Source organism: Pelodiscus sinensis, chromosome 3 (assembly GCF_049634645.1).
Source record: "Pelodiscus sinensis isolate JC-2024 chromosome 3, ASM4963464v1, whole genome shotgun sequence".
Lineage (NCBI taxonomy): Eukaryota > Metazoa > Chordata > Testudines > Trionychidae > Pelodiscus > Pelodiscus sinensis.
Genome location: NC_134713.1, coordinates 96,490,633 through 96,518,345, shown reverse-complemented (window position 1 = coordinate 96,518,345; position 27,713 = coordinate 96,490,633). Strand labels below are relative to the sequence as shown.

The following is a 27,713-nucleotide window of genomic DNA, read 5'->3' as shown; positions in this document are numbered from 1 at the left end:
CAATAAGGTAATGGGGGCTTTATAAATTCGTTAACTAGTTATCTAAATAATATTAATAATAATCCTGATGAATCATTGTTGAGTAACAACTCCCATCCTCCAGGCTAAGCACACTGCCTGCAGAGTTCTCTCAGCTTAGCGATTAAAAGATGAGGAATAGGCTGAAACCTGCATGGCTGGGTTAAGTACCAATATGCCATTTACAAGTTCAGTAAACTGTACTGTAATGCAAATGTGTTATGTACAGAGCTTGTATATTTATCAGATCAGATTTAAAGATTTATTATTGTGTGTGTACTTTACAAAAATTCAGTAGCACATTGGTAGTAGATATGCTAGTAAAATGTAAGATGGACTGCAGCGGTTTGCTTTGATACTTTATTAGTATATGGTTAATGTGGTAAAAGTCATATACTGAGTCTCATAAATTAGCTGAAACTAAGGTTAGAAAAGCTAAAGTTCCATGGTCATCAAGTATCCCTCTCCTAGATGAGTTAAAGGTGAGTCATCATGTGAAGGTGCATTATACTTTAGTAGGGGCAGGAATGCAGATCACTTGAGATTTCAGAGATGACCACAAATTCTGCTCTCCTTGCTGAAGTTTGCTAGAATGCTGATCCTTTCAAAAGGACATAGGGATGGCTTAATGGAAATAGTATTGGGGGAATAAAAGCAGCATCAACTTTAAGATGTGCATGCATTTGTTTGGGAAAAATGAACATTTTTAAGAGACAAGGAAAGAGACAATGTTATTGGTACCAAAAACATTTGAACTGAGTGTGAAATGAAGGAAATAGAAGTTGAATGTGATTTCTCATGATTTTAAACTGGTTTGTAATTTGGCAGAATCTATTATGGATGGACACGTCACTTCCAAATGCCCATAGTTGATTCTTATATTAAAATATCTTAGTCCCTTTTATTCTGGTCACATAATGACATAAATATGCACAATGTTTCTGTTCTGGGTTGTAGTATGCACCCTTTGGCACCATGAGCCACCATGTAATGTAATGCAGGCAAACTCAGAATGAGTACTCATTAGCAGCCTTTTTTTTTCTTACCACAAAGGGTTGTCTTTAGTGGGGTACATATAGCAAAGGAGTTTTAATTAAATCTTCTCCTAAATATCTTTAATCAGTAATCAGTATATTATCTAACATCATTTGCATTTTGCCTCGGAAAAACAAAAAATAATATTACACTGTCATGTTTACAGTATATGACAAATGCTCATTTTAAAAACTGTTCTTATCAAAATATTGCAGGTTAATATTCAAATAATTTCTTCTTTTAGAGTGATAATCTTCTGGTTACATCTTATATGAAAGGAGCAAGTAGTTCTACACCAGTGCAAGAGACAGTATGTATTGTGCAATTGTTTATTATGTCAATATTTTTGGAAATATTAATCTATACCAGTATTGTCACCACCAGCACTCCTCCTCCTCTGACCACGTTGTAAATCTAGCCCTTTAAAAACGCCTGGAAACCAAACATTTTGGCTGAAGGACATGGTTTTTTTTCCAAAACAGAATTTTGGAATTTGGTGTCTAGTTCAAACTAAAGGGTTTTTTTTCTGTCAGCGAACCATAAAATCAGTTATTTGCCCAGCTCTAGTTCAAATATCTCTAATGGGATAATAAAAATATTGGTGACTTCCACTTTTATATTTAGTCAGTGATTCCCTAATTTCCCTAAATCAGTCACAATATGAGATACAAATTTTGATTTCCCTTGCTTTTTTCTAAGTATATTGCAAGTTTGTAATTTCAGTTTTGTAATTTTTCAACCACTGAACATTTTATTGTAAGACATTGCAAAAATGCATAGCATTGTCAAGTCTGCCTTTTATCTTGTGCATTCTGCAGAATATTTACCTTTCACTTGTGACTTACTGGTTTTCACAGTATTATTTCCAAGGGGTCCTTACATTTTTCAGTTAGTTGGTATTCTCAGAGCACCCCTTCCTGGATGAGATTGTATAAGCCGCATCCATATAAATTTTACACTGGTAGTGATGTTTTTGATTTTATTGTTGCCTTTCTTGATGGGGAGGACAGGTATGTTTGAGAGGTAGGTATTCAGTTATTCAGTTTCTTTGGTCCTATAGGGTATGTCTACACTACAGCATTAATTTGAGTTAACTTAATTCAAAATAGTTAATTCGAATTAAACTAATTTGAATTAACGCATCTGCACACAAAATCTATTTTGAAATAGCACGTCTACACTGAGTGGACTCTGAATCAGAGTTAAGGCTGTCCGGAACCAGTTCCGGCGGGGTACCAGGTCAGGACTTAATGTATGGGGCTGCTGCCTGAGGCTATCTGAGGTCTGTGCTTAAAGGGACCCTATCTCCACCCCAGACAGACAGTTCTCAGGTTTCCCTGCTTGCTTGTATACTTCGATGAGGGACAGCAAAGCATTTGTGCCTCTGCGTGCTCTGTTTGCCCTCACTCGGGATACCACAGCACTGCCACAGGGAGCCAGAGCTGCTCCTGGGCACTCTGGTGCATCTTGTGGACACGTTGCCATCAGTCTGGCTGCACTTGCTGCAGACTGCCATCTGGGAGGTCCATCGGGAGGCTGTCAGTATCCAGGGGGCCCTGCAGGAGAGCTTCTGCCCTGAGGAGCACTAACAGTCTCCCTGGTCTGCCCCACTGGGGGCTTGTGCCCCATTCCTCCCTCACGTCCTTCCACTTACCCCTTCCTAGCCCGCACTTCCTGGTGTCAAATAAAATACCCTTTTTTTCAAAAATAGAAACAAAATGCGGGGGGGAGACTAGGGAAAGGAGGCGGGAGATGGGAGGAGAGAGGGCGGGAGAGGGGAGGGGGAAAACTGGAAGGAGGGAGCTGGAAGAGGGAAGCAAGGGGAAAAAGGGAGGGGGAAGCTCAGTTCTCAGGGGTGGGGGGTCTCGTCAGGCCACATGTCTCCCAGCACAGTGGGTGCGGGGGCCTCAGCGTCCCCGGGAGGATGCAGAGGACGGTGTGGAGGTTGAGGTGGGGGGTGTGAAGATTGAGGAGGAGGTTGAAGAGGGAAAGATGGGAGGGGGAGAAGAAGTGGGAGGAGGAATGGTAGCTGAGGGGGCAGCAGGCGCTGGAGCGGCACGAGGCAGCATGTTCTGCACCAGGGTCTGCAGATGGGTACAGATGGCACAACCCTGGGCAAGCAGCTCCCTCCGGAACTCCATTCTTCATGTGCCCGCTGCTCCATGATGCGGGTCAGGGCTCACAGGGCCCCAGCTGCTGCTCTCGATACCCCTGCTCGCTGCCCCCTGGGGTGCCACGGACCACACCGCCCCCAAAGATGCGGTCCAGTGCCTCGAAGTAGGGGCAGATGTCTGCCCCTGCTGAGGAGCTGCCCTGAGTAACCCTGGCGTACCCCTGCCACATCTCTTTAATTTTCAGGCACACCTGCTTCTGGGTGCGCCTGTGGCCTTTTTGAACCATGGTGGCAGCTATGCAGCTGTAGACGGCCGCGTTCCTCCATCTAGTGCGGAGATCATGGACATTGGGGGCCTGCCCCCAAACCTCAATGAGGTCCATGATTTCCTCACTAGTCCAGGAGGGAGCTCAGCATCTACGACCCCTGGCTGGCTCCTGGGTGCTGGGGGACTGGGTGGGGGACGGCTGGCTGGCACCGGCTGCCCGGCTCATGGTGGGACCACTGGATCAGGAGCAGAGACTGCTGGCAGGCCTGGATCTGGCACATGCAGTCTGGCCAGAGTCTATCCCTTTAAGGGCTCCGGGGCTGGGGGAGAGGAGAGGAGTTTTCCTGGTTTGGCCCAGAGTGGCCACCAGGGGAAACTGGGAAGAGCTGGAGGCCAGCTAATTCGAATTAAGTGTCTACACAGCACTTATTTCGAATTAGCTATTTCGAATTTAGTGTTACTCCTCGTAGGATGAGGTTTACCAAATTCGAATTAAGCGCTCCGCTATTTCGAATTAATTTCGAAATAGCGGTTTGCATGTATAGATGCTATTAAAGTTAATTCGAAATAATGGCTGTTATTTCGAATTAACTTTGCAGTGTTGACATACCCTTAGATATGTTAGTGGCAGCTAAGTGAAAGTTTGGATAGATTCATGTCTAATTAGTAGCTAAGCTGATCTTAATGGTTTGAGGCTGGCCAAATGACAAAGTACCACACTAAATTCACAATTATAGAAGCATTCTCTTTTCAATTTCTTTAATATCCCTAGTTGCTGTTTGTGATATACAGGTGTGCTTTGCTGGGAAAAAATAGTCTGTGTAAAATATACTATAATTGTGTCTTTGGGAGAAGGGGGAAGATTCCTACATGTACAGATGTTCTCTATTGTTTTTACTCTTTTCTATTCTCTTGGTCAAAGTGGGACAGAAACCACTCCCTGATCATATAAGTTGTGAAAGCTAAATAAGAAATGATCCCTGGTACTTTTATTTTCAGGGTAGTTGGAAAGGCTGTGATTGGTGGTTGTGTATTTTATGTAGTATGAAAAGGGGGAGAAGCCTATTAAAACTTTTCTAATGAAGCATGATGCAGCAGTGAAGAATGTTTCAAAGGCAAATGACTTTATTATATAGGCAATATGTGGACCCAATATTCAAATGTTTATAAGAGATATTTGATTCAAAACAAAATATTACAAATAAATGAAAGGATCAAAACAAAGCTTTATAATGAAATTGTTGTATTGGAGTTTTCCATCTAGTAAAACAGTCACATTGTTGGAGTATTTATTCAAACATACATGTTTCGTGCACGCATACAAAGAATTAGATCCAAAAGGGGTGTAACAATTCTGAGAAAGTGAATGTATTAAGTATTTTTTGTTTTGCTTAAGTCAATTGCTTATAAAACTAGCAGCTGCTGTTTTGAAGCTAATCTTAGTGTATTGAGTGTTCTTAACCATTTCTACAATCCCACAGTCCTTTATCTTGCTTCTCCTGCTGCGTTCCCACCACCCTGATCCCATTAGCAAGAATTGAGACAGCCTCAGCTTTTACCAAAGTGCAGCTTTGGTTTCAGCTGCTTTTCTGCAAGAGGAAGTGAATGTTGGGCTTTTTTCTCTGTGGCACAGTTGTGATAAAGATGTGGTGGTCTTATCTCTCTTTTAGGTAGTGGCTCTCTATGACTACACAGCGCATCGATCAGATGAGCTAACCATCCATCGCAGTGACATTATCCAAGTGTTATACAAAGATAATGATAACTGGTGGTTTGGCAGCTTAGCAAATGGACAGCAAGGCTATTTTCCAGCTAATTATGTGGCTGGTGAAAGTAAGTTTACTGCTCTCTTCCTGGTATACCGGTGTGGGTATAACTGATGGTCCAAGATTTTGCCATGCTATTGTACTTTATTACTTTGAATACATGTGTGTATACAATGCACATGATAAGTCAAAAACTTACTGTGATGCAGAAATTGTGCAAAAATAGCATGTTAACATGTAGTACTTTGTTTTTTTCAAAAGTATCAACACTGCAGTCTCACGTTCCAGTTCACACAGTATCTCCACATTTACCAACCACCTCCTTCCTCACTCACCCTCCACCCCCCTCACACAAACACCTGGTTCACATAGTATCTTGGCAGCTCTTTTGGGCTCCTGCAGCATCTAGACAGCTCACAGCCATCTGAGCCTTCCACTTTGTAGTTACTCCTAGACTCAGCCGTCTCAGGCTCCTAAACGTTAACTTTACTTGTGGAGGTTACATAACTTTTACCCTTTCCAGTGGCAATGTTTCATTTCTCGGTAATTCGATTCTGTTTTATAGATTTAAAAGAGGAATGTCAGTTAAAGCAGTGGAATCAGATACAAGTTCTGAATTTGCCACTGGGTCCTACCCATTAAAAACAGCTTCAGCGGAACATGGATGCAGCCTTAATCTCAAAACAAAATTAAACTAAAAGCTGATTGTAGAACACAGGGAGCAGTCTCTGAAGCCCCTCTGGCATAATGCTGCTAGGGGTTCCCGGTCAGTTCAGAACTTTCCAGTTATGGGACATCTGCAAGCATCTCAAGGTGAGAAATCCACTGGGATTATCTCATCAGAGAATAAGAATTACAATTATCTAATTTTATTTTCTAAATAAGTGATGATATTGTGGTATAGATCATAGGCATTGCCCAACCAAAATAACCTAAAGGTTGATATCTGGGATTTAATCTTCAGCAGCAGCCTTTACCACTGGGGAAAGGTGAAAAATAAATCTTATAACTAATCTTACCAGTTGTGCAAAATAACTTCAGGAGATGTGTCCTTACCTTATCTGGTGACTTTCTGATACTATTCAGTGGTATTACACATCACTAACAGTATTTTTGATAGCCTTTGAAACATTGTTGCTATAACCACAAATGCTACTCTTTACTCATACATTCCTAATCCTTTTTTTAATATTTCATGAGTATTTATGATTGTAATGGTCCTAACTATGCTACAGTAAATAATTATGCTAAAGACTAGAGTTTATTGGAAAATTTTAATTAAAAAGGAAAAAAAAGTTCTAATGAAAAAAAATGTGAAAAATATTTTCTGACAAGCTAAGTTAATGTCTCAGAGATAGATAATAATAGTGTCATTGTCATTCACATAAAGAAAGGTATACATGTTCATTAACTTCAATATAAATTACATAATTTTCATGATAAACATAATGGTAAATTGAATCATGTGTTATATTTTTAGCTGAATATGAAAAGGAACAGCCTTCGGGATTAGTACCAGATTCTACTCCTCTTCTACATAGTAAACAAACAGAAGCAGAAGTAAGATATCCAGCTCTACGTGGGGTAATTATTTGAGAAGAAGGGATGATAAACTATAAAATATGAATTTTAATTTTCCTGCTTTTTTGATAAAATGCTGAACAATCAGAGCCTTTCCCCATGCAAACATCTGTGTTTTCAGCTGGTGTTTAATACAAATTTGTTTCCTAGATCCAATTACTTCCATGTTTTGTCAGTTAAATGGTGTGCCTGCTCCTACTCTCAATGAAGTCAGTAGCAAAGTGTTATTGAAATGAATGGCAAAGCTCCCATTTATTTCAGAGGGGACAGGAACATGAACACAGGTACATAGAAGCATGAGCATGAAGATGAATTTATAGTAAATTATCTCCTTTTTTTTACTTTTTAGATACTTACATTCAGCATTTAATCCTAGGCAACACAACAGCCACAGTGCATATATATATATTTTATCATCTTCCCAATTGTATTCCTTATTCTGTAAAATTTCTTATTTATCAAATCGCTTAGATGAAACCTACATGACATGACTGGTGGAAGAAGTTATTTTCAGTCCCTGTAATAATTTCCTAATTTGCATTCATTTTTGAAACCATAAAGACTCTACACCAAACAGCACAATATGCCACATCAAAATCTGTTTATTTGAGCAACAGACATTATTATTCAAAAGAAGCTGAAGCTCCTCCCTGTTTTCTCCTGGTGATTTGGGGAGAGGAATTAATAGTGCCTATGCCTATTGCATTACCTGTCTAATTTGGAGAAGTGATATTCTCATCCTCTGAAGGAAGGGTGAAAATTACAGGATAATTTGTTAGCAGAAATAACATGCTTACTAAGTAGTGGAAACAATTTCAGTGAATATTAGTGAGAATTTAAAAGTGATTTTTGAATTGAACATGTTTATGACCCTTTTCTGTTTGCCTTCCACAAATGTTCAAATAATCAAACTTCACTAACAAATACTTACAAAAAATTTGACTTCGAATTTTCAAATATTTTTCTAAACTGAAATTCAAATTTTGTTCGATTTGTAAGATTCAAACTATATATTGTATTGCTTAGTTAAGTAAATCATCCAAAGAAAATATCATGTAATTTGTTACCAACATATTGCAAAGTTTGAGAGTCAGATATTCAGATAAATCCACTTACTGAGGACTTCTAATTATATTTTTTGTAAAATTAGTCATGATATTAATTTCTGCTGCTTCTTTTTTACACAAGTATTCCACTATAAGCATTTGTGAGAAACTGATAGCCAAACCAGTATTCCAAATAACAAGCATAAATTAGATGCAAATGTATACTCTATTTAAAAAAAACCCCACAAATGTAGGAAATGGTATTATATTACTAGATAGTGAATAATTTCTGTTTGTATAGTCTAGCCTTGATTTTCCCAATATCTGCATTGCCATTTTGTTGCTTAATTGCACTGGGAGGCATTTTAAAATCTTAGCCCATTTCCACTGTCTTCTTATACTAGCTGTAGATTAGCCTAATCAGCTCATCAGTGATACCTTTAGAAACTCTGCTTATCAAAGACACACAGAAATTAGAAAGGGAAAAGAGCTATTGTAGTTAGAGTTAATAGAGATTGTTTTTCTGTTTGTCTTAAGTTTTTTTTATCCAGAGTAAACCTAATTAGATAATTAAATAACAACAACCTTTCAGTATAACAATGAACATCAATCACAACCAATTTGTAACAAATAACCAAGTTGGTAAAATAGTGATTGAAATGTAGCCGTGTTAGTCTGGGGTAGCTGAAGCAAAATGCAGGACAATGTAGCACTTTAAAGACTAACAAGATGGTTTATTAGATGATGAGTTTTCGTGGGCCAGACCCACTTCCTCAGATCAAATAGTGGAAGAAAGTAGTCACAACCATATATACCAAAGGATACAATTAAAAAAAATGGACAAATATGAAAAGGACAAATCACATTGCAGAACAGGAGGGGGATGCCGGGGGGGGGGGGGGAGGAAGGAAGGTAAGTGTCTGTGAATTGATGATATTAGAGGTAGGGAGAGTGGGATGTTTGTGAGTTAATGGTATTAGAGGTGATAATTGGGGAAGCTATCTTGGTAATGGGTAAGATAGTTTGCGTATTTGTTCATTCCTTCCCGGAGAGTGTCGAATTTTAACATGAATGACAGTTCAGAGGATTCTCTTTCAAGTGCAGATGTAAAAGGTCTTTGTAGCAGAATGCAGGTGATTAAGTCATTGAGAGAGTGTCCTTTCTGGTTAAAATGGCAAGACACTGGTTTTTCTTTGTGATCTTGTCTGATATCTGTTTTGTGGGCATTAATCCTTTGGCGAAGTGTCTGAGATGTTTGTCCCATGTACATAGCAGACGGACACTTTCGGCACATGATAGCATAAACTATATTTCTGGATGCGCAGGAATATGTGTTCTTGATCTTATAACTCACTTGGTTAGGTCCAATAATGGTATCAGCAGAATGAATATGTGGACAAAGCTGGCAACGGGGTTTGTTGCAAGGGAAGGTACCAGGGTTGGTATTAGTGTGGTATGTCCTGTGGTTGTTGGTAAGAATCATCTTGAGGTTAGGTGGTTGTCTATAGGAGACTATGGGTCTGTCTCCCAGAGCCTCTTGGAGTATGGTATCCTGTTCCAGTATAGGCTGTAGTTTATTGATAATGTGTTGGACAGGTTTAAGTTGGGGGTTGTAGGTGATGACAAGTGGTGTTCTATTGTTGGTTTTCTTGGGTCTGTCTTGAAGTAGATGGTTTCTAGGTATTCGTCTGGCTCTTTCAATTTGCTTTTTTATTTCTCCAGGTGGGTAGTTGAGGTTTATAAATGCTTGGTAGAGATCCTGAAGCTTCTGGTCTCTGTCAGTGGGATTAGAGCAGATGCGGTTGTATCGAAGGGCTTGGCTATAGACGATGGATCGTTTGGTGTGTTCTGGATGGGAGCTGGAAGCATGTAGGTAACTGTATGAGTCACTAGGTTTTCTGTAGAGAGTGGTGTCTAATTTTCCATTGTTGATTTGTACTGTGGTGTCCAGGAAGTGGATCTCTCGTGTAGAATGGTCCAGGCTGAGGTTGATGGTGGGGTGTAGGTTGTTGAAATCTCTGTGGAATATCTCCAGTGTTTCTTGGCCATGCGTCCAGATCATAAAGATGTCATCGATGTGGACACCACTGCCAACCTGATATCAGACCTATGTAACTTTTTCTCACCCACAATTATTTCCAGTTTGAGAACAACTTATACCTCCAGATCAGCGGCACAGCCATGGGTACACGCATGGCCCCACAGTATGCTAACATCTTTATGGCTAACCTAGAACAATGTTTCCTCAACTCCCGTCCCCTTTCACCCCTTCTCTACCTACGGTACATCGATGACTTCTTTATGATCAGGACACATGGCCAAGAAACACTGGAGATATTCCACAGAGATTTCAACAACCTACTGTTCTGAAATGTGATTTGTCCTTTTCATATATGTTCATTTTTTTTAATTGTATCCTTTGGTATATATGGTTGTGACTATTTTCTTCCACTATTTGATCTGAGGAAGTGGGTCTGGCCCACGAAAGCTCATCATCTAATAAACCATCTTGTTAGTCTTTAAAGTGCTACATTGTCCTGCATTTTGCAAGTTGGTAAAGGAGCAGTGCTCACAATTGGAATGGTCATTTACTTCTGTTTATGGCCATATTGTTGAAAGTAAGTCATTTTTATATCTTCATATTAATTTGTTCTGTAATAGTAGATTCAGTAATATTTTAAGGGAAAATATTTAAAATATCCAAGTGTGTGTATGTTTGTGTGTTTAATCTTTAGCATCTACTTCAAAATTAAATTTACCGAGAATGTACTAATAGTGAACAGGGCATCTTTGCAGACCATTCAATGTCCAATGATAGTCAAAAAAATCCAAACAAAATGTTATTGTATATATATGAAAAATGGGATAAAAATGCAATATTGAGAATATTAAAATACTATTAAATATCTGATGTCCTCCCTGGAGCACTGCATTCCATTCTTGAGATCCTGTATCAAAAAAGATACAGCAGAAAGAAAAGGAGTTTGCTTCAGAAATTTAAAAAAAATGTTTAAATAGAGGAAATTGTGAGTAAGGCGATTGTGTAAACTGTTCAGAAAGTTGTTTGGATTGTTGTAGCCTTGTTGGTCACAGAAATATTTGAGAGGTAAGGTGAGTGAGGTATCTTTTATTGGATTAACTTCTCTTGGTGAAAGAGACAGGCTTTCAAGCTCTTCTTCAGGTCTAAGCTCAGTATAAGCTCAAAAGAGGTAATAGAGGTATAATACCTCTCTACTCCTACTGAAGATCCTTCTGTTCATGTATCCAATGATTTCATAAGGCCTTTTGGCCACAGTGACTCTCTTTGAGAACATACTCAGATGAGTATCTACCAGGACCCCAAATTTTTTTCAGAGCCACTGCTTCCCAGGATAGATTCTCCCATCCTCTAATTGCCTAAACCAGTATACTTCAGGACATTAGCCTGCCACGGATTAGGGAAACTTAGAAAGATAGTTCTCTATGGGAAGGTTATTCTTTAACAGTTAATCTTGGAGTTTTTTGTACTCTCCTCTAAATCATTTGTTAGTGACCAAAGAAAGAGGATACTGGACTAGATTGAACATGTCCTAAATTAATATGCAATCTCTATGTAACAGAATGTACACAGCGCTTATTCTGGCTACTTTTTTTATTCTCTTCCTAAGCTTTCTAAAGATGTCAGTAAATATACCAATTATTAGAGGAGATCAAATAGTGTCAATTATATTTCACAGGAAATGTTAAGGAAAAAGTTTTTTTAAATATCATATGAATTTTGTCCCAAAACAAACAAAAACAGCAAAAGCCAAAACAAAAAATAAACAAACAAAATAACCATTCGCACTGTGTGAAAATGTTTGACAACCCGCCTCCCCCCAAAAAAATTGCTGAAAATAGTTACTTTACAGTTTGTTTTTTATTCCACTGAACACTAGAAAACTATTATTGAAATTATTTCTTTTGTGTTTGGCTAAAAAACCACCTTATTTCAAAAATGTTTAGACAGAGTTTTGACTAACTCTACCATTTATGTGCTTTGTTATGTGCTTTTTGAGAAAAGCTCAAATATATCGATTAATTCTGATTTCAAGTACCATTAATATGAGCGTTATAAGTTTGACTGTTTTCTGTTATTTTGAAGTCCTAAATGGCTGATTAGTATTGCTTCAAAAAAAAAATACAGGTGACAATTAGTGTGATTTTGGTCGCACAGGATTCCACATATGGCTAACCGTTTAAAAAAATACCACTGAGATGGTTTGGTAACTGGCAAGAGACAGTTTAAATGTATTCCAAGTTAAATTTCACGAGGCATACCAGAGCGGTCGACAAAGGCTTCCTTTGTCGACTGCGCCGCGTCTAGACTGCTGCACTGTGCCGAATCAGCTGATTGTCAGCACAGCGCAGAGGCCATTTTTATTTTATTGATTATTTAAATCCCCGCTTCTTTGACTATGCCAAATAAACTATTTTACATGGCTCCGTCAATGGAGCCATGTAGTCTAGACATAGCCTAAAGTCCAGGTCTCTCTATTCCAGCAACATCTGTGGTTTGGCAGGACCACTTATAATGTCAGACCACAGAGCCCCAGCTGGCCAAGTTCAGGCTGGGCTGGCGGTGGATGTAGCATGGTAGGCATTACAGCCCTGGCCAGGTTGAAGGCAGCAGTGCCAGCACCTGGAAGCTCGGCATAGGCCAGTAGGAGCCAGGAACACAGCCCTAGATGAGTAGGCACAGAAGGACATGCAGTCCCAGCCAGGCCAGAGGCAGGGCTGGCAACTGGGAGAGCAGCCCAGACTCACAACCCCCCTGGTGCGGAGCACAGCCCTGGCTCCACCAGGAGTGCAGCCCTGGCAGGCTGAGGAGACTGGGGCCAGCAGTGGAAAGCAGCTCCAGAAGGGGAGCCTTGACCTCTCCTGGTCCAGAAAAGTCCATGTTTCGGGCTAGCTCAGGTCTCAAGGATGCTGGACCAGGGAGGTCCCACCTGTACAATCATTAATCTGCATCACATCGGTAGCAAAGTATATTATGTTTTAGAGGTCACTTTGGCTACGTCTAAACTACACCCCTCTGTCAGCAGAGGGATGTAAATTAGACGTATCGAAAGTGGGATCCATGCTCCTAGGTGCACATGCAGGATAGGATTTAGTATATCAGGCCTCCTAATTGAGAGTTATTGGAACATTGTTCAAGACTATTTTGGCATATTATAGTTGGAGTTTTTCAGTAAATTTCATCAAAAGTAAAATATAACCCTCCCTTCCTTGTGCCTTTTCTCTACTGAACAAGGAATTACCTCCATGACTTAATTTCACGGCCCTTCTAACATTAATCTTTAAACAGAACAAAAGATTTGCAAGTTCATGGAAGTTCTTCATGCATTTTGAAGAGGCTAAGAATAGGCTGAAGCACCACAAAGATGTGTTTATCTGATCAGATTAAAATGTGTTTCAGTAATGTTTATAATGCAATGGCCCACCTTATCCAGTATACTTAAAGTTTTATTCTTGAAGCAATACTATCTCTTAGATCAGGGGCAGGCAATAAATGGCTTGTGGCCAGAAAAGGTTTGCCACTGGCTGGCTGCCACACACTTTATTTACCAGTGCATCCATAGGTATGGTTGCTCACAGCTCCCATTGGCTGCGGTTCGCTGTTCCTGGCCAGTGGAAGCTGCAGGAAGAAGTATAAGCCAGACCACCACTTACTGCAGCTCCTATTGAATGGTGGCCAGCGGGAGCTGCGAGCAGCTGTACCTGTGAATGCACAGGTAAATAAAGCATTTGGCGGCCTGCCAGCAGCGAACCTTGGCAAATTGTGTCCAGCCCACTGGCCACTTTTTATATTTTTTAACCATCCTAGACTGACAGAGATTGTGTTTCCCTGGAATAGATCTGCAAAGCTGCTGCGTGGTCATACACACAAATTACTACTAGACATATAGAACAGACACACCTCAGCAAATTCAGTTCTTGACAGAAGTTTCCTTGTTCTTGAAAAAATAATCTGACTTTTCGAAGGGAATGATACTGAGATCCATCCAGAGAGAACAGACATTTTTGTTGCCTGTAAATGTATTTAACTATCACTGGATTTATTTGGTTGGGGGTTTTTATATATATCGTCAACTGGTTTTTCCCAGCACAGAATCCTTGCCCATGGAGAACAAGTTACAGATTACTCAGCTTTTAAGTTTAACAAAAATATTATTTTAAAAATATGAAGAATGCTGCATCAGACAGAATCATAGATTCATAGAATACTAGAACGGGACCTTGAGAGGTCATCTGGTCCAATTCCCTGCCTTCACAGTTGGACTGAGCGCCATCTACATCATCCCTGAGAGGTGTTTATCTAACTTGCTCTTAAAAATCTCCTATGACAGATTTCACACCCTCCCTAAGCAATTTGTTTCAGTGCTTAACCACCCTGACAGTTAAGAGTTTTTTTCCTAATGTCCATCCTAAACCTCCCTTGCTGCAATTTGAGCCTATTGCTTGTCCTATCATCATTAAGGATAATCACATCTACCACTTCTCCCTTATCCACAAGGCTTGTTATTCTATCAAAGAAAGCTATCAGATTGGTTTGACAAGAGATATATGTATATATATACATACATACACATACACCATGAATATGGGGATGTAAGTATTGCCCCATATCTCAAGGAGAATTAGATATTAGCAGGGCTTGCCGAGCCGCGGCGAGCCTTGCTCGCCAGCCACACTGTCCGGCGTTCTGTGCATGCGCAGATTGTTCTGCGCATGCGCAGATTGTTCTGCGCATGCGCAGATCGCCCAGACCCGGCTCTTTCAGAATGTAATCTACTCGCCACGGGCGAGTAGATTACATAGATTGTCGAGCCCTGGCTATTACCAATACTAGACGTGACTCTGGCAGAATTTTATTTGGCTATGCTTCATTCTGAAAAATTCAACAGCCCATTTTTAGACTAGGTTTGCATTTTGCTTCAGTACAGTTTAGTCAGGTTCTCCTGTCTTGTAAAGCTAGCTGTGTGATTGCAGTATTAGCAGAATTAGGAGAAAGATTCTGTTATTAAACACTGTTGTTTTTATTTACCTTTTTTGAAAATATGAAAGATGAAAAGCCTTAATTTCTTTCATGTAAAAAACTCCAAGAGAATGACCTGACATAGTTCTGATTACAAGAAAAGGGAGTGTAAAAAGGAAAAAATAAACATCAGGAGGGTGTGAACACTGAAAAATGTAGTAATCACTCAGTTGCACTCCCTTTAATGCACGCCATTGTATGTTGTTATCAAAGAGTGACAGTATGTTTCCTCCTTTTGTGTACAGTCCCAAATTTTATGTTATGTTAATGTAGATTTATGTGTTAATTTAACATAGAGAGATTTTTTAGTGTCATAACCAATACTCTTACACATTAATACACTGACTGGGTAGGGTGTTTTCTAATGCTCTTATCCTATCTGCACCAGCCAAAGAAACTGTTAGAACCTCTTCACAAGTCGTGTGTGATGATGGCTCATGTTTCAATGTGGCTTTTGTTAGCAATGTGCATGCATTAATTCCTTGGCCATTAGGGACTTGATACTGCTCCCCTTTAAGTTGATGATAAAAGTTTCATTTACTTGGAGGGAGCAGAATCAAGCCATAGAATTAGGGTTTTACACATCCCCTAGTAGAGACTAGAGTTGTTTACTTAGATTTAATTAGTGTTATAGGAAGCATGTTCTAGTAATTTCACTGGATTGGAACCCAGGAGATCTGCCAGACTTACCATGAGGCAAGTCATTTAACATCCATGCTGGGTTTTCCCAGCTTCAGAATATGAAAGATAATACTTGACTAGTGAGTTGAGGCTTAATTCATTAATGTTTCTGAAGGACTTCAAGATAATTGATAGAAAGCTTTATTATCCCTGCTGGTAAATTTTGTGGAAGACACAGGGATTTGCAGAGGACAGCACAATTATAGTTACCTGGATTACATTTCAGGTAAATTGGAACCATTCAGACAACACGTATCATAGAGAAAATGCCTCATAGTGGGAGACTTAAAGGAGCTCAGTCTGTTTAGTTTATCAGAAATAAGATTGAGAAGTAACTTGATTACATTGAATAAGTAGCAGTGTGGCTGTGGGGCTTGAGCTAGCTGTCCTCTGAAACCCTAAGTATGTGGCCTAAGTTGCTGCCCTTGCTACTACAGTAATGCTGCTATTTTTCGCACACAAGGTTGATCAGAACTAATATGTGTACACAAGCCCTCTCAAAGTGACAGAAGCCTGGGCCACTTTGAGTTTAGAGGCCCCAGTCCAGCCCCATATCCCCGACATATCAAACTTTTCATACTAAAACCAAAAGAATACATTAAAATGAACACTTGAGACATTTATTTATCAACAATTAAGTCATTATACCAATGGCATGTATATTAAAAATGTAACTTTAATTCTGAGTTTCCACTACAAGCAAAACTCTTCATTTTTGGAATGCTTTTCTGGCTTTGTTGTGTGCAAACTCATTTATAATTGAAGAAAAATCTAATTTATGTGCAACATCACTGTTAATGTTAAACATTGCAAGCCCATTCAAACGCTCTTGTCCCATTGAAGAATGCTGATAGTTCTTTACTTGTTTTAACATGTTGAATGTGCATTCACCTGAAGCCACTGATACAGGGATACTGGCAAAAATACGTAATGCAATTGTGATATTAGGAAATACAGTTGACAGGCCGAGATCAAATATTTCTTGAAGCAATTCTTTTGGCTTGGTGGAATGGATACGTTTCTGGAAGAAGATATCATCAAAGAGATCTCTTGAAATTTCATTGTTGTACCTTTGTTGAAACTGTTCTGCTGCTGGATATAGATCTTCATCACTTAATTCTCTGAACTCTGAAAAGAATCCAAAAAGGGTACAAATTTGATGCAGACACTCAAATCGACATGTAAGCCCAGATTTGATGGAGTCAACAATAACAAAAAAATTTGACTCGATAGAGCCTTTCTGCGTCAGATTGAGATGTTAGGCTGCAATTGGTGGGAAACTCAGATGAAATGTCAATATGTTGTGCTATTGATTTGGGCTCACAATAGGGATGTGATAGTGTAGTCAATCAATTAACCGATAAGCTAAAGCTTATAGGTTAATGCTATAGACTACACGCATGTCCCTTCCACACCTTGCCAGTAAATTTTTTAGCAGGCTGGTGAGCAGCCCAGCTCAGTACTAGCTTGTGACGGGTCTGGGACATACCCCTGCTGCCTCTCTACATTTAAAGTGTATTAGGAGGCAGGCAGGTAGGCAGCCCTGCTCAGTCCTGGCTCATGCTGGGTCCAGGACCTATTCCCGCTGCAGCTCTGCATTTAAAGTGTATTAGGAGCTTGGCAAGCAGGCAACCCAGCTCAGTTCCAGCTTGCACCAGGTCCCGTGTGGGGAGCTGAATTTTAAACTGGCTCCCCTCACGGACCAGCTCCTGCCTGGCACCCCACACTGCTACCTCTGATACAGAGGCAGCACCGCAGAGTGGCAGGGGGTTTCATAAGGCATAAGGGATCAGTCGGCAAAGGCTTTTCTTGTTGACCAATCCCCATCTTGACTGCCGGTGTGCGCCGACAAACAGTTGAGCCAGCACAATGCGGCGGCCATTTTTATTCGAATGAAGCGGGGGATATTTAAATCCCCGCTTCCTTGACTATGTCGGTATGTCTAATTTGCATGCCTCTGTAGGCAGAGGCATATAGTCTAGACATACCCCAGGAGGAAGAGCAGTAGAGCCCTCTGTTGTGAAAGACTTCAAACCTTGGGTAGAAGAAGTTGCAGGCCATTGAGCCATTCCTTCCCACTGCTTGTGGTAAGGGAGGGTCTCAGTCCTCAGGATTAGAGGAGGTCTATGGATGTGGAGTGCAAACTAGGCTCAAACTCACTGGTTTCACAGGAAACTAGAGAATTTTGTATACATTCACTAAGTTTTGAGTCTGTACAAACCCTAAATTCCAAACAAACTCAAAGAGATTTGAAGCACTTTGAATGAAATCTGCAAGGCTAGATTAACAAAATGAGGCAGACTGCTTTTGTAGTAGTTAAAGCTATGAATCGGATGACTCTTTGGCATTCTTTAATTAGTAATTCAGTAACTGAAATAAACTTAATCCCCTATAGACTGTGTGCATTTTAAGATTCATTCATGCAAAGATTCATAACCAGTTGTTTTTTGCCGCACACCTGAAAATTGTCTTTGTTTGCAAGGAGTAGTTGAAGCAGGGGGCTGTTTCCTTGTTTTTAACCACATAGGAGTGAACACTTTATGCCTGATAGACAATCTTTTTTTCAGACTGGGTATATTCTCTCCTTATTCAGGAAGCTGGTGGCTTTTCAATGTACATGTGTTAGCCCCATTGTCTTTCTTCTTTCTACATTTCTTCTTGTTTTCTTTTGCAGATGTCAGCAGTCATCACCAAGTCAGGGGACCTGAAATTTATCTCAGAGCATGACACAGATATAGACTCACCTGTGACACAGTAAGCAACAAATCATTCAAAGCAATTTGCAGTGTTACTTCTACAACTGCTCTTAGGAAACTGAGATATTTTGTGGGGTGTTGGGGAGGGGTTGTTTTGTTCTTTTAAGCAAGACAGCAAAACAGGAAGTTAAATTTAGGATAATTGGTCTAGAGAAGTGTTTAAGAAAAATAAAGTGAAAAGGAAATAATGGTTTGTTGTACTTTTTTCAATAGGTGTGTTACAGAGATACTGTAAGGAGTACAGAGTAAGGGAATTGAACTGTAATCCCGAGGTGCAGGATTGCCATACAACGTCCCTCAGCTCTTTTGATTAACCCATATTGTTATGAGCTGCCAACTACTTTTTGCACCTTCTAAGAATTAATTAATGTAAATTGAACAAGTTTGTCACATGTAAGGAAGACAAACAAGCCAGCATCTTTCATTACTACATTTGCATTTTAAATGTGTGTATATACATATATGTGTGTGTACATATATATGTCTCCATAGAATGTGAAACTTTGAAATAAATAAGATCTAAACATTTTGCATAAGATCTTCCATGTGGATGCTTAAATGCTTGATTTCTCATGTCATCTTAATCTTACCCTAACCATTATTTGAAGTATTTGCATTCATTTATTTTTGAAGAATACCTAGAAAATACTTATGTTTTTTGTCATAAACTTTGTTAGCCGATACAATATGAGGTTGCAGTTTGAGCATACTGTATTAACTGGATTGTGTTTAAGAAGAAAATCCATGGTTTAGTATGAGTACACACAAACTTGTTACATTTATTAAAGACAGGACTTGGACCACACTAAGACAGGATTGTATAATTAAAACTTCATCAAAAAGTGATTTTTAGTGTTTTGAGGCGTATTGGACCAGGGGTTTATAAAATATGGAATCTACAAAGAATATGATCTAATTTAGATATGGGGGGAATATTACTGGGTATAAAATGTTCATTAAAATGAGAAGTAAATGTGTCATGAGTAGGGATGTGAAAACGTAACCATGTACATGGTTAACCAACCCCTTCATGGTTACACCCAGGCTCTCAGTATGTGCGGGGGGCCAGCTTAAGAGCTGATTCCCCGCACACACCGGCTCCTGCCTGCCCCTCCCTCTTCTCCCCCACTTCTCCGCCCCCCTGCTGCTGTATGTAACCGTGTAACCACTGAAATATTCAGTGTTACATATTTACTTAATTAAACACATTTTAGTCATGAGAATAGGTCCATCTGGTTGCTGGATCATATCTGGGAAAGAAAGAGCCTAAGAAACCTTTCATCTATAGTTCAGAAAGAAATGGATATTTGAGTCATCAGAATTTAATTTCTAACACCAGCACAGCAGGGAGCAAGAGTGTCACAGAGATGCCACTCTAAACATAGGAGGGACTGAAGGCCTTGCTTTATGTCATTACTCTCCTGTTTGGGCAGGCAGCAGTGCTGCAGAGAGGTTTAGATATCAGGCTTTGAGGATGCTGAGGCCACTTGAACCTGGTAGTAGGAGAGAGTCTGGCTCAAAGTCTGCTACTGCACCTTTGTCAGGAAGTAGCTAATTTAAAAGGGAAGGGGATTAAATCAATAGATGGGCAGGCAAGTTTTGTTCGGTGCTCTTTTCTCAGGAACACATTAGGGTTTTTTAAACCTTTAATTTTCTTTCTGTTGTTTTGCCTTGTCTGACAGAGCTGCTTTTGAGCTTAAAACAACATTCTTCTCGTGCTCCCATGCCATCTTGAAAGAAACAGGATAGGAGCCAGTTGTGTGTGCAAAGATAGCAGCCAAGAGATTGCAAAGATATGCTGTAAAAAATGTCACATCGTAGACAAGAGTTCAGTCATGAGAGAGAAAAACATGGGCAGTTTTAAGCAGGATTCATGAAATTGAACAAAGGGTCAGAATCCTTGAAAATACGTTATCTGGACTGGAGGCCACTAATTCATGATGTCTTAAGATAGCAGTGCCTATCTTATTAAGACCATATGGAGGGATAATGTCCTTTATGAATTTCTACTTGGTCTTCAACTAGTCTTTGCGTATTCCTACTCATAGGATGCACTGGAGTACAGCTCCTCATGGTGGAACATTTCACAACAATTTCCTCTGGAGCACTTTCCTGCCCCAGCCCTCGCTATACCTGAATATTTTGAGAGGGAGGCTATAAAAGGCATTTTGACTATCTCAATTCCTTCCAAACACAGCAGCAGAAAGACCAAGAACCTCTCCAGATTGATTCTACTTCTTTGAAGACCCAGTGACTTAGATTTCCTAGTTAGGATTAACAGAAATTAAACTCATTTGTTTTTCCTTACAAGTGTTTTATTTGTTTTGTTAGTTCTGACACCTCAGTTCAGGCTTCAGGAGCAGATCTGAAGAGGAAGAGACCAGTAATTAAGAGTTGTACCTTTGTCCTGCTGTATTCCCACTTTGGATGCCTATGTAGGTGGCTGACTCACTTGGCTGTCCTGCAGAGTACACAGTCTGCAGCACCTTCATCCCAAGAGCTCACAAAGAGCATCAAAAGCAGTACTAAGCCTTAGTACTTCAGGACGCACTAGCAGCCAAACCCTAATCACCTCTGTGAGTACAGAGATACCCATGTCATCCCCTAGCTCCTCAGGGAATAGAAAGCCCAAGATCCAGCTAAAGGTACTATCCTCTGTTCCTGGAATGAAAGCAAAACCTTGGGTACCAAAGAATCCTAAGCCATCAGATCATACTTCAAGACACAGTGGAATCACGTGTATCAGCCTGTGTTAGCAGAGCAAATCCAAGTGGGAGCACCTCTTCACATCCAGCAGCTTTGTTCCAGATAACTTTGTGGTGCGAGATATGGCACCTGTTAGCAAGGCAGCGCACAATTTCATATCCCTCCTGGACCCTCACCCTGGGCCAGAAATTAAGGCTGTGGCACAGTGCAAATGCCTACAAAAGAGTCATGCCTCTAATGCCACAGCCATAATGGTTCTGGATTTTGGAACTGACTCCTTGGTGTCATCAACAGAGATCAGATCCCCAATCTAACAGTGAATTAGACTGTGAAAGACAAGCTAAATTACCATTTCTTTTCCCAAGAAAGCCTATCAGAGCAAATGCTACATAGAAGCTCTACACAGTTCACAAAAACACCGACCGTGCCCTTACCCCAGTAGGTACTATGATAGGAAACCTGATGCAGAATATTGGCAGGACTGGCAATTCCCTCCTTCTGCCGATGATTCTCACTTAGATGTTATGAGGGTGTTCAACACACACCTTACAGGGATCAGTCCCTTCCTAGGGCTCAGAAGAAAGTGTCATACATTGAAACTGCATCACTACATATCAATCTACATCACTGGACTATGGAGACCACTTCCCATCCGTAGTCCCAGAAACACTTTCAGAGGAAGAACCAGAGGGACCCATGGAATTCCAGAACACACATCCAGAGCCTGATGATGAGACCTCTCCTGATGATAATGGAGAAGTTGCTTCAGCATCTTCACAATCAGAAGATACAATTCAGTTTCATAAACTGTTGGTCACAATGACTTCAATTTCAGCTCTCAAGGGTCTGAGTGTGAAGATATGGAGCTTTGTACACATGCTTACAAAACATGATTCCGTAGACCTAGCTTCCCCTTCAGATGCTCACTGTGATCAAATGGTTCTTCGGTCATTGTTTAATTAGGATTCCATGTCCCACCTTCCTCACATGTCAGAATAGCATATCAAATGATTCCTTGAGTGGGTCTGTACACTTGAAGAAGATGAAAAATGAAGGCCTTTCACCTGGAACGGGAGATTTTAAAGATGGACCCTGAATGCCCATGCTCCCTGCCCACCATCCTGTTTTCCATCAAGCCCTCATGTAATCATGGATTTCAGGAAGAGGTGGTGGAAAGAGTTGTGGTGGCCAGAATGTCTTGCCCCTTTTTTATAGCCTCCCACTCAGAACATTCAGAAACAGTGAGGGTAGGGGCAGGAAGGAGCATAAAGGTGCTCCAGCGGGCACTGCTGTCAAACATTTCATGCTGAGAGGCAGAGGCGCTAACTTGATGGGTGCTCTGGGGCTCAAGCACCCACTGAAAAAAGGGGTGTTCAGCACCCATAAGCCAGCAGTAGGTGATAGGAGCATATACAGGGTGCACAGTGAAACTGGAAGGCATAAAGCACCCACCTGCGAAAACAAAAGTCAGTGCCTCTGCTTGGAGCTGCATTGCCAGCACATTCCGGGGGGGGGGTGAAGAGTTTACAGAATAGCCTTCAGTTTGTTAGCAAGAGTGCTTATTGCACAGGAGCAGAATTACCAACATCGGCTATTGTTCTGCCTTGCAACTTCCAGGGTAGCTCCATGAAGCTCATCACATGCTTTGGATTTCAGACATCCACACTATTTATTCCTATGTATTGTGGTAGCACTTAGAGACCCAGTCATGGACCCAGACCCCATAGTGCTGAGCACTATGCAAACACAGCTGAAAGAGATAGTCCCTGACCCAAAGAGCTTACAGTCCAAGCTAAGTCATGATTTAAGTAAGGTTACATCAGCTTCTGCCCAAAACAGCAAATCCATGACTTAGCCTTATTGAGGATTGCAGCACAACAGTGCACACAAATCCCTGCTCCATTGGGGGTCTGCAGATGGCCAGCACAATCCATAATTGGGTGGCAGCAGTTGGGGAGGGTACATAAGGAAACGGGCTTAATTCATTGTGTTTGGTGCTTATGTGAGGTGCCCAGTATATTAGTGGAAATGAAATGAAAACAGCTTGCATTTCTGTAAACACATCATAGTTCAGATACTTTAAATGATCCAGTGAGTTACTCCATTGTGCATGATTTTTGTAGAGTGGGTGAATAAATAAATAAACCAGAAATCTCTTTTCAACTGAAATATTGTGGAAATCAAACTTGTAGGATGAAAAATATTCTGTAATGACTTTTTAGAGGGAGCCAGAGGATTGGTAATTTAACACTTTTAAAATAATTAAACTTATTGATTACTTGAGGCTCTAGTAGTTGATTTTAAAAATCATGTGCAGCTGTCACCAGACAGGACTGCTAGAGCATATGTTGCAAAGCAAACCATTGGATTTGTAATAGATTCTACCATATTTGGTTCTAATGCTTTTGTCTGTTTTGGTTCTGCAGTAGCACAGTAGTACTTATAACAGTTTCAAAACCATACTAGAGGGGGAAAGGCAATAAATGTGTGTAGCATTGTTTTAGCATGTCAGCTGTGGGTAGAAAAAGCTCTAAATGTTGGCTAATTCTGTATGTTTCTTATCCTCCTTCTCTCCCCTGTCCCCAAATAGAGGTACGAAGAAGAAGAAAAGAATACTGAAGAATGAAACAGAAAATCAGCAAAATGTAATTGCATTTGACACCCCTACATCATCAATTACCACTGATAGTGTTGAAAACATACCTAGAGCCCATGAGGTAGAACTGAAGAAGACGAAGAAGAAAAGAGCAGTGAAAAGTTCAAGTGCAAGTGGAAAGACAAATGTTGCCTTTGAGCCTGACTGTTATGAAATTTAGTCATCATTTAACTTCAGATATAGGGGTCACCTTCGGAATATTATATGCAAACAATTGATTTGAATGGGATTTATACTGAAATGGTAACCTTAATTTCAGTATAAGAAAATCATTGAAAAATAAAACGTGAAACATAGATAAACATATACAATTCCCCCATACTCCTGGCAAGATGAGCCATATAATGTAAAATGTAATTCTGCAAGGAATCTGGCATCACCGGCTCTTACAAAGGTTAACAAGTCTTAAATAGCCACCAGTTCACAGGACTGGGCTGCTGCGCAGTTAAAGCCAGAATTTTGACTTTCATATTTCCCCAAAATAGCATTTACAGATGCATTTTGAAATAGAGAATCTAAGTCCTGGATTCTGCTACCTTTCTCATGCTGACTAAAATTTTAATCTTGGAAAGATTCCCATTGACTTCAATGGGCTTTGGGTCCCTGCCACTTCTGTACAGTCCCATTGAAATCAGTAGAACTGCTCATCATGGGCAAAGGTGGGCGAGTGAAGTCCAAAGTTGTTAGTACTCTGGGACTTAAAGTGAAATAAGCTTGACCAAAACAGAAGGTTTTGTGTTAGCCATTTTTATTTTCTTATAAGTAAAAAGACAGACAGTATTCTGTATGTAGCATGTGATCACTCTGACAGAATCCTACTCAGGTCTACATGAAAACACACATTTTTTGTATTTTCCTGTTGTGGCATATTCACTTTGGACTACATTTTGCAACCTTTGTTTATATTGAACAGATACCCCTGCAAGTAAATTGTCTTCAGTTGAAATACTTGTGAGTAAAACTCACCAACATGAGTAAGAATTGGAAAATTCCTCTTTTGGGTACATTGATTTTTTTCAATGAAGGCTTTTTATACATATTTAAATATGCACTAAAACTTTGTAAAACTCAGTTTTTGCTGCACTGTTAGCAGCATTGCCAAATGTATCTTACTTTATTTTGAAGAAATATTTCATATCAAAAGCTTTGTTTTATGCTGTGTGTTGTATTTATTTCTATTAAATGTTTAGTTTATTTCTTTTTGAAATTAATAGCACTATGTTGTCAACCATTATTAATTATTTCAGTAATTTCTTGCAATACTGTCATTTGACATTAAATGAAATATTTTCCATCAGTTAATGCTGGTATTTTTTCTGACTGATGGTGTCCAATTTATTTTTACTCTGCTAGGAAAAACTTCCCCCTCCCCCTCTGAAGCAATAAATAACATAAAATTAGAAAACCCTTATTTAGTAGACAAGGCACTTGATTCCATTAAAAAAAGAAGTGAGAATAACCATGGTGGGCGCTGATGTGTGAAACTCACCCAGATGCAAAGGACTAGTTGCCATATATTGTAGCATCATCCCTGCACATGTTTTGAAGGCATAAAAAATCTGTAAACATGTTTCTTTTGAGTAAAACTCCCCATGAAAAAAATCCTTTATTCAGGGGCATTGTTAAGGGCTCTGTTTGCCCAATGTGTGTGTGTGTCTAAGTTACATGTGTGCACTGAGTGGTAATTAACTCCTATGTGTGTGTTTCTCAGCCATATATTCTAAAAGCAGATTATTCCTGCATAGTGAAATTGCTTCATATTTTAGGCTGGGTTCTTGTCTGCTGTTGAAATACAGCCCAGCTAACAGTTCAGTGAGGTGTGTGGCATTTGATGTTTAGAAAAGGACAACTTCAGCCTCTTATGACTTTAAAATATCATTGGTCACTTTTAAAGGGCAGAGCATGACATCAGGCTACACGTCAGGGAGAGCAGAGCTGTAGCCAAGAGCTGAGTGCTCATTTGGAAAGCCTCGTAAAATGATAATTTGGCACTGTGGCTGCTGAAGATAAAAATAACACTTCACATACACACCAGAGAGAAATGGTTGTTCTAATCAAAGGCACAGTGCTTCCTTTCATGCTTGCGAACTAGGGCTCCAATTATGTTCACTGCTCTGAAGCTGAACAGAGCTGCTTTTGCCACACTTTCCAAATTGAGAGCAGAGAGGCAGAAGAAGTGTCTTCCAAGGCACAGTTCGAAATCAAATAAAAGACCCAACATGAAAATTTATGGAACTGAAAATATACTTTTAAAAATTGTTGTGTTACTATTCTCATTACTATAAAATAGCTGGCTTTATTTGCATTATCCTTTTCTCCCTGCCTCATGGAGGTTAGATTCTTTTACTGCTTTGTATTCCTTCAGTGCAGCGTTAGAGGGAACTGCATTTACTTCAGAGGAAAAAATTGCATTTAACAAAACTACACTTCAATATCCAATTTAGAAGATTCGGATTAAGATTATTGATCTTTTAAAATAGCACATAATATCAGGGACTTGAAATTTTTGCCTTTTTTTTTGGAAATGTAGCTGATACATTCATTTACAAATATCTCATTTTTGCTTTCAGTGGTGTTGAGGTCTGAGAAATGGCAATGCTTCTCCCCTCAGGCATTCAGATTTTGTTTTACATGTACATATACCCATAGACAAAAAAGTGATTTTTCAGGTATGCAGCTTATATTTTAAATATGCTTGTAGTAATAGAAAAAAGTTGTCTGTCTCAAGTCAGTCTGCATTAGTAGGGGCATTAGTTTAGTAAACTAAACTTGGATGTGAATCTTTGTGTCCTTGTGTAGCATGATGCTTTTTTCATGGTAATGCAGCAAAAAAAAAAAAAAGTTATTTTAAAAAATGGTAAACTTCATATACTTGGTGGTAACTTTCAGACATTTAGAGGAACTAAATCTTAATTTAAGGAGGGAGCCCAAATTTCCAATGCAGATTACACAAGTGATCTGAAAGTTTTTCCTTCTCCCCCCCTTTTTTTTAATAGATAAACATTAAACATCCCAGTATGTGGGTGAGCTGTGATCTTGTTTATTAAAAAGCTACAGTCCAGAATGACAGAATTATAAATACCTGCATGAAGGGTTTCTACAGGAAACACAGACTTAACCTTGAATTAGTGGTACACATAGTGTCAGTGTAATAACGGTGGAACAAAGCAGGTAGAAATCTATGATGAAGGAGGTTAAATATTACAGAATTTTATAACTATCTGGACAGTGGGAATATAGTAGTTTCTTTTTGGGTTCTACTATATATTTTTAATGTATACATATTTCTCCTTCTGCATCATGTGTTTGTGGTTCCTCAAAGATATGATGAACAATACACATGTGAAAAATTAAAATAGAAAGGAAGAGACAATTCATTTTTTTCCTTACATTCCCCCCTAACTATCCATTTGCATTTGGGTTTTGAAGTAGCACTTTAAGGAATGGACATCATAAAACATAAATAGTTTATTTGTAGCATCATTTATCTCAAAAGGCAGTAGGCATTGGATCACAGTCAAACAAGGGCTAATGAGAACACAGAAGAACATGACAATTGAAAGTCTCTGTTGACTAGTGAACTAAATCTGCCGGCTGGACCCGATTGTCTGATGGAGAATTGAATGTCAGTATCATTTAGGGTTAACAATGGTCCAACACAAGCAAAAGCAGACAGCTATGAAAAATAGCCGGCATGGTAGCCATTCTGCAGTGACTGTGGATGCAAACTTGATAATGAGGCACTTCATTCACCACATATTTCTGCTCTAATTATTAAGGTGAATGGGAAATACTTCAAATAAGGCGGGAACAGGCTCAAGCAAAAACACTTGTTTGGTAAACACAAAATTATTTTAAATTATTCTTTTTAGTGTCTATGAAATTAGTATGAACTTCAGTGTTATATTTACCTTTGCATCACCATCTGTGCCTGTTTAAAAGTTTGTCTTCATATACTATTCATGTTAGACATTATCTCTGTCTTGGTATTATTTGTTTGAAATTGTACAGCCTCCAACAGCTTAAAACA

The 27,713-nt window shown here is 39.6% G+C and overlaps 1 protein-coding gene across 6 annotated transcripts in view; it reads left to right on the top strand.

Annotated features, from left to right (window-relative positions):
- The window catches only part of AHI1 (Abelson helper integration site 1), a 178,368-nt gene extending 153,381 nt beyond the window's left edge, over positions 1 to 24,987 (top strand). Inside the window, exons 21-25 of one of the 6 annotated variants that reach the window (XM_075924228.1) lie at positions 1,298 to 1,363; positions 5,105 to 5,267; positions 6,681 to 6,760; positions 18,240 to 18,319; positions 23,618 to 24,987. In XM_075924228.1, coding sequence (XP_075780343.1) covers positions 1,298 to 1,363; positions 5,105 to 5,267; positions 6,681 to 6,760; positions 18,240 to 18,319; positions 23,618 to 23,843 — 615 coding nt within the window. In that variant the 3' untranslated portion in view covers positions 23,844 to 24,987. Of the gene's footprint in view, positions 1 to 1,297; positions 1,364 to 5,104; positions 5,268 to 6,680; positions 6,785 to 18,239; positions 18,320 to 18,534; positions 18,801 to 23,617 lie in introns of those variants that run through there. The other 5 variants (XM_075924227.1, XM_075924229.1, XM_075924230.1 and 2 more) reach the window with 5 other exon arrangements.
- Positions 24,988 to 27,713: the final 2,726 nt, after the last annotated feature.